Here is a 17,832-nt window from a genome sequence, read left to right on the forward strand (position 1 = left end):
CTCAATACAGAATACAAAATATTTGCATCTGTGTTGGCTAAACGCTTAGCTCCACTGGTGAAGACACTGATCCACCCTGACCAGAACGGCTTTGTCCCTACTAGAAGCACCTCCGTAAAAATACGGCGGCTATTCCGCGTGCATACGTATGCCCCCCATGACTGGCCATACTCCGGATGCTTAGTTCTTGATTTGGAAAAGCTTTTGACTTCCTAGAATGGCCCTACCTGGCGGCGGTCTTGCGCAAATATGAGCAGGGGGACGACTACATACAGATGGTAGGCCTCCTTTACCAACGCCCTACGGTACGGGTCAAGACGGGGAAGCTAATCTCTGATGCCTTGAGAATCAGATGAGGGACGCGGCAAGGATGTCCGTTGTCCCCACTGCTCTTTTCCCTAGCTATGGAACCGCTGGCGAAATTACTCAGGGCCAATCGGGGTGGCTGGGGCATACCGCTGGGAGACGGGCTACACACGGTCTCGCTATACGCAGATGACTTATTGTTGTATATTAGAGATTTGTGGACTATACCACCGGTCATAGCGGACGTCTTCCGGCAATTTGAGCGACTGTCGGGGCTCAAAGTAAACTGGACGAAGTCTGGAGTTTATTCTTTTGTCAATAGGGTGGCTGACGAGCCCATCACTATCAATGGAGCCGCGCTGACTTGGTATCCATCCATGTTCAGGTACCTGGGCATATATATCTACAGATCCCCGGTAGACATCTTAGATGGCAATTTGGTGCGGGCCATACCGGCAATCAGAGCACAGGTCCGGGTCTGGAAGACACTTCCGTTGGGCATGATGAGCCGCGTAACTTTGACGAAAATGGTAGTTTTGCCATGGTTGCTATATTATTTCTCTAACCTCCCAGTGTATGTCCCAGTGAAGATTCACCGGAGTCTGGAGGGCATTCTCCGCGATCTGATTTGGAACAAAGGCAGGCCCCGAATAGCGCTAAGCAAACTATTTGCGCCCATGAGCAGCGGCGGTCTTGCGGTTCCGAATATGGAATTGTATTACCTGGCTTCCCAGTTGCAATGGTTGTCAAAATGGAGTGGGCACGGAATAACAGCGACTACGACAACGCTGTGGCCACAGTCCCGGCTGTATTACCTTTTCCACCCCATAAATCAGCTCCCCTGTCCACCCCAGATCTATGTGTCACTGGCCCATAAGTGCTTCAGGAGAAGCTTCTATTTGACCCGCGACACGCTTCCTTATGCTCCACTAATACCACTGTTGGGAACTCCCAGGGGTAGGGGGAGAGTGTCCGACGCTGAACTACAAGCGTGGCATGAGGCGGGCTTAGACGCGGTGGGAGATTTATATGCGGAGAGCACCCTTCTCCCGTTTGACACACTATCCAGGGAAAATGACTTCCCAGCTGGCCACTTCCTCTTATATGCAGCAATAGTGCGCACCTTGACGGCAACCTGGGGAGACATCACTACCGAACACCAAACGCATTTACTTATGCAATACCTACATGTGATGGGTGAGGGCTCACACGTGGTACACTGGCTGACAAAGGCACTCCTGACGCACACGCTGAAACCACTGACGAGACTGCGTGAGAGGTGGGCTGCAGACAGGGGGCATCTATGGACTGACAAGGAGTGGGAAATGATAGCGGCCGGATCCACTTACATACCACGCAACTCAAGATTCAAACTTATCCAGACATATATAATTCATAAAGCGTACCTCTCCCCTGATAAGATAAATGACTACTTCCACCTAGATACTTCTGCTTGCCCCCGATGTCAACTAATAGGCGCTGATCTGCTGCACATGCTATGGTTTTGTACCTCCCTGCAGTCCTACTGGCAGGCAGTGGTGGATGCCTTGACAAAATGCACTACGGTCCCCCTGCCTTTTACCTGGGAAATCTGTATTCTGGGGCTGCACACACGGACAAAAAAGAATAGAATAACATCCAGATTCATAGACCTGTGCTTGATAACGGCAAGGCGCCTCATCACAAAACGTTGGAAGCACACTGACCCACCAACACCAGCTAGCTGGGAGAAGTCCTTTATGATATGGGCACAAGCCGAGAGCAATACGCTACATAAAGAGGAAATTGCGGGGTTACGCAAATATACGATCGCGCAGACCTGGGATGAACTCCTCAAACACCTCACGCACCCAGATACTGTGGAACGAGCCTCGCAGCCCCCTTCCGAGACTGCCATTGTCATGCCAGGAAATGCTATCCCTCTCTCCCCCCCCCCCCCTTTCTCTTCCTCCTCTCCTCGACAGACAGGTGGGGATCGCCACTGTTCTGGCCCGGTGGATCAGACACAGTAAGCAACCATTGTGGACCCTCCGCACGTCGGCATCATTTCCCTATACTTCGCCATCACCGTTTTTCTCACTCTCGCAATGTATTGACCCTCACACTCTCTCGCACTCCTCCCCCACGGTGTAGTTTCCACACGCTACAGATGGCGCTCTTTGGTGTTTTAGATTTCTTTATTGTTAGTTATAGTTTACTTAAATGGGCATCGTTAATTGACTCTTGGCGCTGACATCACATACAGAGATAATGTGAAACGCTTATGATGTCCTGGCAACAGAGTTCCGGTAACGCTGCCATTGTAGTACATGCACCATTATGACGCATTTTGTCTCCTTCTTTCATAACTGTAATGCTGTATGTTGATCATAATACTGTTATCACATGATTGATATGATGTGCAATACCTGAAAATTGTGCCACCTATATTAAAAGCAAAATTTCTTTCAATAAAAAGATGTTTAAGAAAAAAAGAAATTTATACGACAGCAACGAAAGAGGGAACCCTCCAGCCAGATCTTAACCACGCCACAATAGTGGTGATCCACAAGTCAGGGTAACCTGACACCAAATGTAGCTTCTACCAACCAATTACGCCCCTGAACATTGAAACAAAGGTGATGACGAAGATATTAGCCAGAGAGAGAGAAGTCTGAACTGAAACATCGGGAGAGTACTGGTGGAGTTCTATGGAGACTTATAAAGGTGGGAGGGTTCTTCCCCTCACATTATTGGGAATGGTCGCCATGTACAAAATTATAACGTTGCCCAAACTCCTTTATATTCTACAAAACACTTATCACAAAGTGTCTGACGAGATGTTCATTAAAATAGATGGGAAAGTACAAGCTTACTATTGGCCAGAGCACCTAGCAGTGGTCAATGATTGGTGCTACGCACCTGGAGACCACCGCACCTACGTGTTGGAGAGATTGCAATTCCAATCTAACTCCTACCTACACTATCTGTATGGAGGGGGCAGAGTACGGAAATTATTGCCTGCACCACAGACAATGGTAGAAGCCTGGACAAGAGTAGGGAAATATATAGGATGGGATAGAAGGATCACCCGAGAAACCCCCCTCTGGGCAGGGGCATTTCTGAAAGAAATAGGGAAACTAAAAGGATATAGTATCTGGGACACGACTGGGATATCCAAGTTGGGTGACCTTCTGGAAGAAGGGATCCTGATCTTGTTTAGGTCATTACAAAAAGAATACCAACATAGTAGGACACAGTATTTTAAATATTTAAAATTTAAACATGCATGGGGGACCGAAAAATTGAACACCACAGACATCACTGGATACGCCCCACTGGAGGGAAGATTGCTCCAGGGTGAAATAGAGGCCAAGGCAGTCTCATGGACATACACAACCATAGATAATAATATGCCCAACAACCTACAGCAAATCGAGGAACAGGTGGGAGAAGGATGTAGGCGAGCTAGATGACACAACCTGGGTTGTGGCCCAGATGCACCCAAGAGAAACAGCAATCAAATCCAGATTAAGGCTGATTCAATTTAAGATCCTTTATCAGGCGTACTACGACAGGCCCAGCTGGCATGGAATGGTCAGGGCGGAGGCACCCAGTTGTCTCCGAACCGACACAGAGTAGGGAACGTTCCTACACCATTATGGAAATGCACCAAGATACACAAATATTGGACTGCCATACTAGGAGAATTGTATAAGATACTGGGGGAAACCATCCCTGCAGACTCCAAATATATCCTCTTGGCCATACCGACGGAAGTCGATATTCCCTGAGCCAAGTTCCTCTTTAGCAAACTGGGAATGACAGTGGCCAAATGAGACGTGGTAAAGCACTGGGTAGCACAACAGCAGCTGACCATCAGAGTATGGAGAGTAGAGGTAAACCTTTAGATGACGGCGGAGAGGGTAACGTACAAAGTCAGAGGTTGCCTGAGGAAGTTCTGTGAAATATGGGGCACCTGGATGAAATACTATGATATAGACCTGGAAGATAATGAAGGTGGGCTACGTCCCACTCACCCCCTAAACCCATCACAGGCTTAGTGCTTTAAATCATACTACCTATAGCTGAACTGATCACCGACATCGAATTTACAGAATGTGCTGTACTTGTACCACTTGGTTTGAATGTATCTCCAGTACAATGCAGTTGTTGGTGTGTTTTTGAGCACCTTGTATTATACACAATACAATCAATAAAAATATTTATGAATAAAAAAAGAAAGAGTGGAGCTGGACTGTCAGGTAGAGATGATTTGACAAAAAAGAAGTGCTGAAATGGATTGTACAGTGCTGAGAAAGTCATTGAAGAGAGGGTACAGAAAGCAAATTGATCTACGATGATCAGAGTTTTTTCTCGCCAGGAGGCACCTTTAGTTCAGAGATAGAAGGGATTTGGTCATTCCTGATTTCGATCTTTACACACGTTTTCTCGAAAATGTAACATGTCTTGGATTAACTGTTTCCCTGTTTTGCTGCTATTGATTTTCAAAAGACTTTTAAAGTATAATACTCACTTCCATGTCATTAGAGGAATCCAGAATTTCCTCAACGCTAGCTGGGAAAAAGCACATTACAAAGTTTCCCCTCACAAGCTTTCATATTCAAATCACTGCACAAATACTGTACAAATGTTTATAACAACATACAGAAACTGAGCTATTAATAATCAACTATACATACAAACACATAGTTAAAGTAACATTTCATACTTACCATAGCAACATAAGGTTTCATCTCCCATGCACGTAAGTTGGTGTTGTCAATAATTATAGGAGAAAGTTTCTTCTTAAAAGCTTCTTTGGCTAGATAAAAAAAAAAAATGACAATAAATCACAATTCACTATCAGTAAAAGTATTCATATCAAATGATGCTTTTTTTTAAATTATTTGTTTTTTACATCCGTTTACTCTGAGAAGCACAACTGGCCCTTGTAAATACAATTTTTTCAGATGAGCCCCACTAAGTTGCTTAGAAGCATACAGAACTTTATAAATTGCAAAAATATCAAAATATGTGTACCCAATTCTTATTATTATAACTGACCTTCCGTACTGTTGGTTTTCTAAGATACTGCCATAGGGGTATACATAATGCAACGTATGAGGCCGACGAGAATGACTGCGCTACATACCTCAAGGGAAAAAGTGGGAGGGTTAGATAACCAGGAGAGTGGGTGACTAAGAACTACCCACACAGAAAAACAGGTGAGGTTCAGGGTAATGAGGTAATATTTACAACAGTACGTCCCCTGCCCCAAGTCTATGAGGACGTCTCAACACTTGTAAAGGAATAATATAAATCATAATTAATACACCAAATCCCCAAGTTCAAACAACAGAACACCTTCAAATGCCGCGTAACTATCAACATGATTCGTAGAGAACTGAAACTGTGGGATCAGGTGCACCTCAGAAACATGGACTCCACCATGTCTATGGAGCGGTGAAGGAAAGGGGGTTGTCTGGAAGCGGGTGACCTCTACCCTGGGGAGATCTTCATATCACTCCAGGATGTACAGGACTCCTTAGGGGTGGGACCGGCTCATTTTCTTCATTATGCCAAGATGGAGAGTGTGGCCAGGGATCTCTGGGTGGATTTCCCGGCTGCCAAGCATCCATCAGAGGATGGGGGAGGGGCCCCATCTCATCACTCATTTGTACAAAGCCCTTAGGAACATCATGCAGCGAGGCAGTATCCTGCATGAAGGGCGTGAGAGGGAGACATGGAGATACTGACCTCCGATACGTATTGGGAGATGGCGCTGAACCTTGTTTGAACTGTATCTTGTACTAATCGCTTCAAACTGTTACATTTCTATTTTGTGCACTGCACATGTGTCACCCCCCCCCCCCACACACACCATCAACAGGCTATACCCGCAAGGAATGCTGCCTGTTCGCAATGCGGAAAGGTTGGTGCCACCTTCTTGCATATAGCCTCGGCGTGTGCTTCGGTTCAGTCCTACTGGACAATGGTGGTACCTCGCTTAGAAGCAGCCACAGGGATTGGAGTCCCATTGACTCCGCTTGTCTGTTCATTGGGAGTTGGGGCGAGCGCAATCAAAGAGGGGACAGTAGGGTGTTGCAGGGATTCTGCTTATGCACAGAACTATGCACAGGAAACCAGGACCTCAGTGAATTGCAGTGTACCAAAAACTCACCTCAGAACCCAGAACCCCTTATCCGACCAGCATCAGTGTCCCATTCGTTATCCGAGGTTTTTCTCGGTGGTCCCAATGTATAGACAACCCAGAACAAGCGACTTAGTGTATTTCTCAGGAATGGTGGGAATCAGAAATACCTGTTCAGAATTATTCTCATATCAGTCCACAACAGAATAAACAGAGACACGGTAAAGTTTAAAGAGTTTATTTTATAAACCTCGTGTCCTAAGATGCAGTACTTTGGCTAACATAAGCAGACAAATGATTAAAATCAAAACCATCAGCAGAGTTACAATACCATAGAAAATGAAAGGAGCAATCATACTAAAATGACAGTGGATCTCAGCCATCTTCCTTTCGCTAGCAAACTAATATTATTATTAGACTAGTAAAAGGTCTCTAGGCTTGAATGGGGAACCCCATACCGTAAAGATCAGCTCAGTGAGATCACATCACAGGATCAGCTAGGCTCTGCTCCTGGGAAAGCTCTTTTTCTGAATGTAATGAAAAACATGTAACACTGCAATATTAAAAGCACCCCACTTTCAGGTATTTGCAGCTGTGTGCGTGTTATGGCTAAATAGTGGGCCGATCAACCTGAACCCAACAACATGCACCGTCTAGCGACCCAGACTGTTTCTTTACACGATGTGCAGACCAAGGTCGCTGCTCACTGTTTGGGATGTGAACAACAGACAGTTCTCATTGAAGCAAAGTCGAGCAAGCATTTCTCAATTAATAACATGTGACTACAGTGTCATGTGCAAAAGCAGCAAAAGCGGCAAGATGGCTTTCTAACATCTAACGCGGTTGTGTTAACTTAGCATTGTACGTATATAGATAATGATCTTCACTACAAGGGCTTTTGGAAAAGGTCCAGCATACAAGCCCTGATCAAATTATAAAAAAGAGGTATGCCGTTCTTACAGGGGAAGTAGGGGAGGTTGTGGTGAGATTACAAGAAGAGATTAATAGGTCTATTACGAAATGAGGTAGGAAATCCTTCCTTTCGGAATGAGAGCCCTCACACACCCAGCCCGCTGGGTGTCATGCTTCATCATCGGGTATGCTGCACGTCAGGTCGGCGCTGCAATACCCGACGGGGACCCTTTGCAGGGGCTCTTTGGCGGAGATCTTTTATTCCTTGCCGTATGGTGCAATGGGTGTATGGGGCCTCTAGAGTGTAGAAGTGTGAATGTGTGTGGTCAACTAGACCTAGTGAGTTAAAACAGGGAACAGGAAGAGTTGGGCGAAACAATTTTAATGACCATGCCTTCTGCCCTGATTAAAAAGGAGTGGCGACCCTCTGCGATGATGCTGCAGGGTGTTGCCCTCAGTCTCATGCGGTCGACATGTTTCTTGCCTAGTAGTCAGGATGATCTAGCGGCAATTCCTCAGGACCTCGTGAAAAATGGTCAATCCACACTAGTGGCTAAGGTAAAGTGGTGCTAATGTTACCTTATTGAGGTGTAGTACCTGTTGATGTGGCAGCCAATCTACAAAACAAAGGAACAATTAATATACCTTGATATAGAAAGACTGCTTGGTTTTAGGGATCACTGCGTTTTCCTCCCATAAACATCACCATAGTGTGCACTCACGTAACTATGGTGGACCTTATTAGTCAAGGTGGCTGAGAAAATGTGAAATCAGCCATTCTTATGTCACACTGGTCAAGTGCACCGTGAAACAATAAAACCAAGTGACATGTAAAGAACAGTGAGCTCAAGTGAGAGAGTGTAGTATTAAAAAAACAGCAGAGTGGTGACATTTGAACAACTCACCTAAATGTTGAAAGCAATTGGCCCCATCAAATCGCGGCATGTGTCAGACACGTTAAAGTAACATGTGTCCTAAAAAGGGGAGAGGGTTTGACGGGGGAGGGGGTTAAAAGTACATCAAGGTTAATGCGAAGAAGTCGTGGGATATGTTCCCACTAGTTGAAGGATCAAAATGCAGCCCCTCCATGCAACGAGAGTCAATAGAGAGGCGGCTGAAAGTCAGGACCCAGCGATGGGGCCCGTGCAAAACAGAATGAGCGGAACGTGACCCGCCTGAACCCGCTATCCGGAGGCAGGCTGTCCGGAATGACCGCCGTGCCATGGGGGGCATGGTATCAAGCGTGGTCACACCGGCTCATGGAGTTGGAGCCTCATGTATTAGGTTTACTGCTATCAACGATGATATCTAATGCCATCACCCTCGAATCTCACTTCGTGCAGCAGGAAGGCTACAAGTAACCCGTCAGAAGAGAAAATCGGGTACTTAAAATGATTTCATGCCAAGTTGACGGTAGACCTACCCGCACTGCCGGATCCGGGAGGTGAATGTCTGTTGTGGGTATGCGGCTTAATACTCGCAGAGTCAGTGAGCACGGAGGGACGTCACCTATGTCCGCGACACACTGCAAAGTAAACCCACCTTGCGGAAAGTGGCGGTGACGGCGGCCATATTAGGAGGATGCGTGTTCGGCCGATTAATGTGGGCGCCATATTGGAAAGTATAATGGGCTCGGAAGAGCAACCGTTGTAAGGATACAGAGGAAACGGTTGCATCAATGGGGGGGGACCAGCGAGGAGACCATAATGTGAAAAATGTAATTAGGTTTAAAGAGTGGGGGCCTCCCAGTGTAAACTCAGACCCAGTATAGCTCCAAAGAAGATGATCCACCATATATGGAGGGTCAAATAGGTTAGATGGTGCCGGACCTGGAAACTAGGATCTGTTGAGGGTTGGCCAGGGTATGTCTTCGTTAAGGCCGTGTTTATTGGTGGCAAGCCGATAAACCCAGCTCTGTTCGATCCTAAATAGGGCCCCAGCTGTTATCGTGGGGTGCGCTTCCAAAACCACCCATCTGAGGGTGTCCCTGGGGTGTTTCACTGTCTCGAAGTGAGTATATGTATGTATGTATGTATGTATGTATTAAATTCTTGTTGAGCGCAACTGTCACCCCAAGGGTATCCTGGCGCTGGACCATAGGTGAGTCATCAGATCCGATACACTACATTACTTTGGAAAGAGATAGGTCTTTAGCTCCCTTTTAAAGGAGGGGAATTCTTGCTTACTCCTGAGCAACAGAGGGAGAGTATTCCACAGCTTAGCTGCTGTAAAACCAAAGGCACGACCACCCATCCTCACTCTAACAAATTTAGGGACTATGGTCAAAAAAGCCGAGGAGGATCTTAGAGGTCTAGCAGCCTGGTACCACGAAAAAAGGTGTTGAAGTGGCAGCGGTCCCAGCCCATGCAGCGCTCTGAACACAACACAGGCAGCTTTAAAGACAATACGCTGCTGAACAGGCAGCCAATGGAGGTCAGACAAAGCTTCTGAAGAAGATGCAGAGCGAGGTCGATCTAAAGCCAGTTTGGCCGCCATGTTTTGAACCCTCTGCAGCCTACCTACTAAGGACTTAGGTGCCCCCAGAAGTAGTGCGTTACAGTAGTCTAACCTACTGAGTATAGTACTGCGCACCACCTCTATTCGAGCCTGTGGGGGGAGCAACGGCAAGATTTTGCGTAGGGCTCGAAGCAGGCCCATGCACGTAGCTATGGTCTTATTCACCGAGGCATTTAGTTGCAGCCCCGGCTCGAACACAATCCCCAGGTTACGGGCCGACTCCGCCGCTGTCACCGTACCTAAGATAGAAGCTGGCCAGAAACCTTCTGGTAACGTACGGGAGGGCTGATCCAATGAACAATGAAGCACTTCAGTCTTTGCCCCATTGAATTGGAGTGAGTTGAGTCGGAGCCATTCTGCTGTTTCCGACATACACTGATGGAAAGTGTCCCTCGAAACCGCCTCCTTTCCCTCAAAAGAAAAAATCAGTTGTGTATCATCGGCATAATTGATAACCGAGATGCCGAAAGATTTTATCAAACTGATTAGGGGCCGGAGGTATAAGTTGAAGAGGATCGGGCTGATCGCAGACCCCTGTGGTACACCCTGCTTCACCTGACGTGTATCTGACCGAAAAGGTGGTAAAGCCACTGCTTGCTGCCTATTTTCCAGGTAGGATTCAAGCCAGCCCAGCGCCAGACCACCCACGCCTGCCCCCTTGAGGCGATCCAGCAGGACAGCGTGATCCACCGTGTCGAACGCCGCCGACATGTCCAGCAGCACCAAAAATGCTGCCTTACCCATATCGACACGCGTTCGCAGATCGTCAAGCACGGTGATCAGGGCGGTCTCGGTCCCATGCGCCGGCCTGAAACCAAACTGGGCAGCATCCAAACAGGCGTTGGATTCCAGGAAGTTTGATAGAGTTCTTGTGACCAACTTCTCTAGAATTTTTATAGGGAATGGAAGCAGCGATATGGGTCTATAGCTGGCAGGACAAAGCGGGTCCAGAGAGGCCTTTTTTAGCAACGGTGTCACAATTGCAAGCTTCCAACTATCAGGAACCGTGGCTGAGGTCAGAGACTGACAGCAGATGGTATACAGCGGAGGTAGCAACTCTATCTGAAAGGCCTTCCATATCCTATGTGGCAGGGGGTCCAAAGGGGAACCCGACGACACACCATTAGCCACTATGCAGAATTCCTCCAAAGACGGGGTGGGAAAACAGGATAATAATTGTTGTTCACCCTTAACCTCCTCAACACCCGAAGGGTGAGGGGGTTTCCGTGGGGAGGACTCCATCAGGGCCACATGGCTCGGAGTCGAGAGGCCACTCAAGATGAGTCTGATTTTTTCCTCAAATGCAGAGGCCAATGAATCACACAGCTCCTGAGATGGTGTGGTAACTGGGGCTGCAGAAGCCGGATTTGCCAAGTTGTCAACCAGCTTAAAGAGGGTCTGCGATTTATTAGTGGCTTTAGTCAAAGAATCTTCCAGGAACTTCGCCTTAGCCAACTTTAGATGGTCTTTGTATTCCCGCAGGGCCTGTCTGTATTGTGCACGATCTGAGTCTGCGTACCCTCTCCTCCAAGCACGTTCCGCCTGTTTACAGCGGAGTTTCTGTTGGCTGAGATCACTGGTGAACCAAGCATTGGTTCTCCGAGGCTTGTTCTTCACCCTTTTTAAAGGGATCAGTACATCCAGAGATGTTACAATCTGTTTACACAGGGTAGTATAGCTTTTATCCACCGTTTCCTGCGCCTCAAAAGTTGTAGGCAGCAGAGAAGGTAAATTTGACCCCCTTAGTAGACGGGACCACTGTCTACTAAATTTATACCCAGCCGAGCTGTCACTGCGCTGCACTCCAGCCACAGAAATAGACATGAGGATCAGAGCATGATCAGTCCAGCATTGATCCAGGACTTCATTAATGGCGACCAATTTTTTATCAGCAAAGACCAGGTCCAAAATGTTCCCCCTCACATGTGTGGGACATTGCACAAGCTGTTCCAGCTGTATGTTATTGCATGCTTGGCAAATTTCCCTGTAGGCTAGGTCTTGTGGGCCTAATGGTCGTAAATTAAAATCACCCAGCACTATAAAGTTGGAGTGTGAGTTGGATAAATTGTACACAAGGTCAATAAATTGCTGAAAAGAAGGGGCTATGCCGGAGGGAGGTCTGTAACACAAAAGACCAGAAAAAAACTGTGCCACCCTGAGCCAATAAGGAAAATCCCAGGAGTTCAAAGCCCACCACCTGTTTAACTGTAAACTGTGAGAGGGCAAGTGTGTCTTTACAAATAAACCCCACTCCGCCACCTCTACCCGTAGTTCGAGGGATATGTCTGATGAAATATCCTGGAGGACATGCCCAGGCCAACTCTGCTCCACTATCTGATGTAGTCCAGGTCTCTGTCAGGAATAAGATATCCAATTTAGCTGACTCAATCAACAAAAAGATTTCGTCATAGTGCTTTACAAGGGAGCGGACATTAAGAAGGCCACAGGAGATGGGGGGCGAAGACGGTGGCCACACGGCAGAATCTTTATGTGAGGCCGAGTGGTGATTCAGAGCACACAGTTCTTCTCGAGAATACACTAAGTGTGTCCTCATTGGGTCTCTGGAGCCGGGAGCTACCGGGACGCGAACGGGCGCAAACGGGCTTACCTCTGGCGCACCTCCGGCGCGCCCACGGTGCGCCCGCTGCGCGCGAACGCTGCGCGCCCGCTTCTCCATTGATCTTATAGTATTACGCCGCGCGGGTACCGCCTCGTAGGCGTCTGACCCACCCAATATGGCGCCTACAATGTCCCAGGCCTCACTCACCCACTCCAAGATGGCGGCCAAGCGCCGCTGAACCGGAGCCCCCGCTAGCTAAGTCCCGACAAATGCGGGTGATCAAAACGTTTTAAATGCAGGTAAGCCTAACTGTCTCCCCCCGCAGCAAGCAGCGTAGCAGCGAATTAAAATAATCTCTATTCCCATAGAGTTGGAAGTAGTTTGTTAAAAACAGCAATGCGCGCGATGACAAGGTCTGCCTTACCTTGTGAAGGAGCAGTTTATAAAGCTCTCCAATGCGCGGGTACCGCCTCGTAGGCGTCTGACCCACCCAATATGGCGCCTACAATGTCCCAGGCCTCACTCACCCACTCCAAGATGGCGGCCATGCGCCGCTGAACCGGAGCCCCCGCTAGCTAAGTCCCGACAAATGCGGGTGATCAAAACGTTTTAAATGCAGGTAAGCCTAACTGTCTCCCCCCGCAGCAAGCAGCGTAGCAGCGAATTAAAATAATCTCTATTCCCATAGAGTTGGAAGTAGTTTGTTAAAAACAGCAATGCGCGCGATGACAAGGTCTGCCTTACCTTGTGAAGGAGCAGTTTATAAAGCTCTCCAATGCGCGGGTACCGCCTCGTAGGCGTCTGACCCACCCAATATGGCGCCTACAATGTCCCAGGCCTCACTCACCCACTCCAAGATGGCGGCCAAGCGCCGCTGAACCGGAGCCCCCGCTAGCTAAGTCCCGACAAATGCGGGTGATCAAAACGTTTTAAATGCAGGTAAGCCTAACTGTCTCCCCCCGCAGCAAGCAGCGTAGCAGCGAATTAAAATAATCTCTATTCCCATAGAGTTGGAAGTAGTTTGTTAAAAACAGCAATGCGCGCGATGACAAGGTCTGCCTTACCTTGTGAAGGAGCAGTTTATAAAGCTCTCCAATGCGCGGGTACCGCCTCGTAGGCGTCTGACCCACCCAATATGGCGCCTACAATGTCCCAGGCCTCACTCACCCACTCCAAGATGGCGGCCAAGCGCCGCTGAACCGGAGCCCCCGCTAGCTAAGTCCCGACAAATGCGGGTGATCAAAACGTTTTAAATGCAGGTAAGCCTAACTGTCTCCCCCCGCAGCAAGCAGCGTAGCAGCGAATTAAAATAATCTCTATTCCCATAGAGTTGGAAGTAGTTTTGTTGTGACCTTGTGGAATCTGAGGTTACTTTTGTGTTCGGTAATACGCGTTTTGACCACCCTGGTGGTCATGCCCACGTAATGGTGGTTGCAGGGGCAAGATATCAGATAGATACAGTTGGTGGTGTTACAGTTTGTGTGTTTGGTCATTTTCCAGATGAAATTATTGGAAAGGGTTATTTCTTTGGTTGGTGTGGTTAATGGGCATACTGCACATGAGCCACAAGGGTAGTGGCCCATGACAGGAGGGAGATCTCACAAAACTTCTCTGTGTCTGGGAAGTTTTGTTTTTGGGTTAACATGTCCTTTAAATTGCTCGAGCGTTTGAACGCGTACCTGGGTGTGGGGAGTTGTAATTCTCCCGTGTTCAGGATCCCCCAATGTTTTCTTATGGTGTTCCTTGTCTTGGTTGATGTAAAGGAGGTGACACATGTCAGAGTCTCTAAAGGTTCTTTCTGATTGGTGTCCAGCAAGGCTTCCCTGTTGTTGTTCCTCGCCCTTTTCATTGCTTGCGCTATGGTACGTCGCGGGTATTCCCGTTTGTACAGGTTCTCTGCCAAGTTGTTGCCTTCGGAACTGTAGTCTTCAGTGGAGCTACAATTTCTCCTGATACGGAGAAAGGCAGGTTTTCTTTGAGGGCTCTTGGGTGGTGGCTGCTGAACAATAAGAGACTATTGCGGTCTGTGGGTTTCTTATACAGTGTAGTGCTAAGCTGGCCCCCTGCAAGCCTAATGTTCAAGCCAAGGAAGGAGACCATGGAGTCCGATATTGTGTGTGTGAACTTGAGGTATGGATTTAAGGTGTTCATCCATGTGCAGAAGGACTCGCAGCAAGTTCTATCTCCCCTCCAAAAGATAAGAATGTTGTCAATATACCTCCTACACAGTATCAGGTTGGTGGAGTAGGGGTTATTGGAGTTGAAGATGAATCTTGTCTCAAAGACAGTCACATACAGACAGGCTACACTCGGGGCGAATGTGCTACCCATAGAAGTACCCTGGGTTTGATGGTAAAGTTTGTTGTTGTACTCGAAAAAAAATTCAGTTAGGGCCAGCGTAGAACACTCCATAATGAAAGGGACATGTGTGGGAGAGTCCCTTTCAGAGGAGCTGAGGACATCCTCAATCACCTCCAGAGTGGCACGCTGAGGGATGTTCGTGTACAGCGCCTCAACGTCCAGAGTGACCAACAAATTAATCTCATCCTGATTTTGGAACCCCTCGATCAGGTGAAGGACGTCTGTCGTGTTCAGTAAGAATGAGGGAGTTGCTTTTACCAGGGGCTGGAGGAAGTGGTTGCAAAATCTGGACAATGATTCCAGCAGCAAACCAATCCCCAATACAATGGGTCTTCCTGGTACTGGGCTGGTGCCCTTGTGTATTTTCGGCAGTGTGTAGAAGTAAGGCATCTTAGGGTCTTTTGTAATGAAAAAGTCTGCCGCCTCCTTGCTGATCCAGCCCTCTGATTCTGCTGTAAAAACCATTGTGGATATTAGACTAGATAGTCTTTTGGTGGGGTTTTCAGTGATAGGTTTATAATATCTGTCGTTGTTAAGTTGACATAGGCATTCGGTGTTGTAATCACTGGTTGACATAATGACAATAGCACCCCCTTTGTCTGCCTGCTTGATGGTAATGTTAGAATTATCAGCCAATGATCTTACTGCGGACAATTCAGCTGTAGAAAGGTTATGAAAGGGAGCATCAGATCTGCTGTTGGCTAGGTCCTTAAGCACCGCTTGCTCGAACGTAAGTATTTCATTTGGCACCATGCTACTGTTAGGGTTGAAGGTTGAAGGGTGGTGTAACCCTGTGTCGTCTCTAGGTAATTTTGGTCTGTCTTTAAAGAAGGAATTGAGCCGCACTTTCCGGAGGAAGTTGTGGGTTTCACATTCGTCCCGAAATCTGTCAACTTTGGGGGTGGGGACGTACCCTAAGTCTTTGCGTAGGACTCATAGTTCGGTTTCTGTAAGGGTCCTGGGGGAGAGGTTCAACACTAACTTTTCTTCCCCCTGGTCATGCTCCTTGTTTCTACCGAATTCTGGGTCTGTTCCTGCCAATGCACTTGTTTGGCATTCCCCCTTCTTCGCCCTCTTCCTCTGCCCCAGCCTCTGCCTAAAAAAGGGGGTTGTTGCCAGGGAAGAATGGCAGTGGGCCCTGTGGGTATCCTGGGAATTGCCACATAGGCGGGCCTTGATAAGGTGGCATATTGAATTGGGGATACGCCGGGCATGCCACACATCTTGAGTTATGGGTACCCCAACTGACTGTGCTTGAGTCACTGTTAGAAGAGGAGGATCCCCTTCTTGAATTCGATGTGTCCTCGTGCGAGGAGTAACTAGTTTTCACAGAGGTAAAGTCAGCCCTGAGATAAGGGTAGACTTTATCTTTGTCACATTTTTGGATATCTTTCTGTAGTTTGCTGATTTCTTGTTTCATCAGAAACTCTTTGTTTTCCGCAATCTCATTGTTAATTTCTGTGAGCTTGGACTTGTAAATTGTCGTTTGAATAGCTGTTTTCAAATTGCTTTCTGCAATCTGAATTCTGACAAGGAGGGCATCTGCTATCCTCTTAGCAGTGTTGATGATAAGGATGAGTAGATGTCTAGTACATTTCCATGACACTAGGAACCACTCCCTTTTGAAAACAGCATCAGGCAAGAAGAGGCAGAGAAAGTTGTTCACAATGAGACCGTTTGGGGCTATGTTTGCCCGCAAATACTCTGTCATCATGGCCCGTGCTGGCTGGTTTGAAGCCATTCACGTTTCAAGGCGGTTAGTGTTGTCCAGTCCTCTGACTGACTGCCCGACGCCGAGCTATTGTCAATACCCAGGATTATTGGTGTTTTTAAAATCTCTGCTGCTATCTCATCACCGAAACTCAGTCCCTGTGCTTCCTCCATCCCGAGGGGGTGAAGTAAAGGAACTAAAAATGTCAATGAACAAACTCAAAGGATGTGTGTGGTCCAGGTAATGCAATTTAGCGTTCCTGGTAACCTGTAGTCCCACGGTTGTTAGCCCGGAATGCAAACAAAGAAGGGGACAGTAGGGCTTTTGGAAAAGGTCCAGCATACATGCCCTGATCAAATTACAAAAAAGAGGTATGCCGTTCCTACAGGGGAAGTAGGGGAGGTTGTGGCGGGATCACAAGAAAAGATCAATAGGTCTATTACGAAAGGAGGTCGGAAATCCTTCCTTTCGGAATGAGAGCCCTCACACACACAGCCCGCTGGGTGTCATGCTTCATCATCGGGCATGCTCCTCGTCGGGTCAGCGCTGCAATACTCGACGGGCACCCTACGCAGGAGCTCTTTGGTGGAGATCTTTTATTCCTTGCCGTATGGTGCAGTGGATGTATGGGGCCTCTAGAGTATAGAAGTGTGAATGTGTGTGGTCAACTAGACCTAGTGAGTTAAAACAGGGAACGGGAAGAGTCAGGCAAAACAATTTTAATGACCCTGATTAAAAAGGAGTGGCGACCCTCTGCGATGATGTTGCAGGGTGTTGCGCTTAGTCTCATGTGGTCGACATGTTTCTTTCGAGCCCCAGAGGTCGTAAGATCCCTCATAGATCGGCCCAACTGGTCCTGCTGTTGGCAAAGAGGCAGGTGGCTTTTGGGTGGATGGAGGCAAAGGCCCCACTGCTGACATGTCGGTTGAAGGATTTGATAGAGTGGGGGGCTGCGGAGGAACAACACGTGCGTCTCCCGCACTGATGACAGGTGGGTGTCCCCGGCTATATCACAGTGAGTACAACTGCTTGGTATGTTCCAAGAAGAAGGGGACCATCCCATGGAGAATGGCTTGGAAGGGGGAGATTGAACGATGATAGAAATGTCTTTCCCTCTCTCTTTTGGTTTCATGATGACCAAGTGGGGACAAATATGTAGTAGCGTGTTTTGGAGCTAGATGTCTTGGTTCTATTGTATGCTGTCCTGGATCACCCTCGGATATATGTATATTCCACATATGTATTGTGCTTCTGGTTGGACTGCATATGATTTTAATTTATGTCTGCTAAAGATTCTCTTCCCGATTTGCCAACATGCACTGTATGTTTGTG

General features: G+C 47.6%; 1 protein-coding gene across 4 annotated transcripts in view; it reads right to left on the minus strand.

Moving 5' to 3' along the window:
* N4BP2 (NEDD4 binding protein 2) overlaps nt 1–17,832 on the minus strand; it is a 1,530,410-nt gene that overhangs the window by 1,159,276 nt on the left and 353,302 nt on the right. For all 4 annotated transcript variants that reach the window (XM_085642232.1, XM_085642233.1, XM_085642234.1 and 1 more), the window contains one exon: nt 5,022–5,110. In XM_085642232.1, coding sequence (XP_085498358.1) covers nt 5,022–5,110 — 89 coding nt within the window. The remainder of the gene's footprint in view (nt 1–5,021; nt 5,111–17,832) is intronic.

The sequence above is a fragment of the Triturus cristatus genome, chromosome 2_2, assembly GCF_964204655.1.
Source record: "Triturus cristatus chromosome 2_2, aTriCri1.1, whole genome shotgun sequence".
NCBI lineage: Eukaryota > Metazoa > Chordata > Amphibia > Caudata > Salamandridae > Triturus > Triturus cristatus.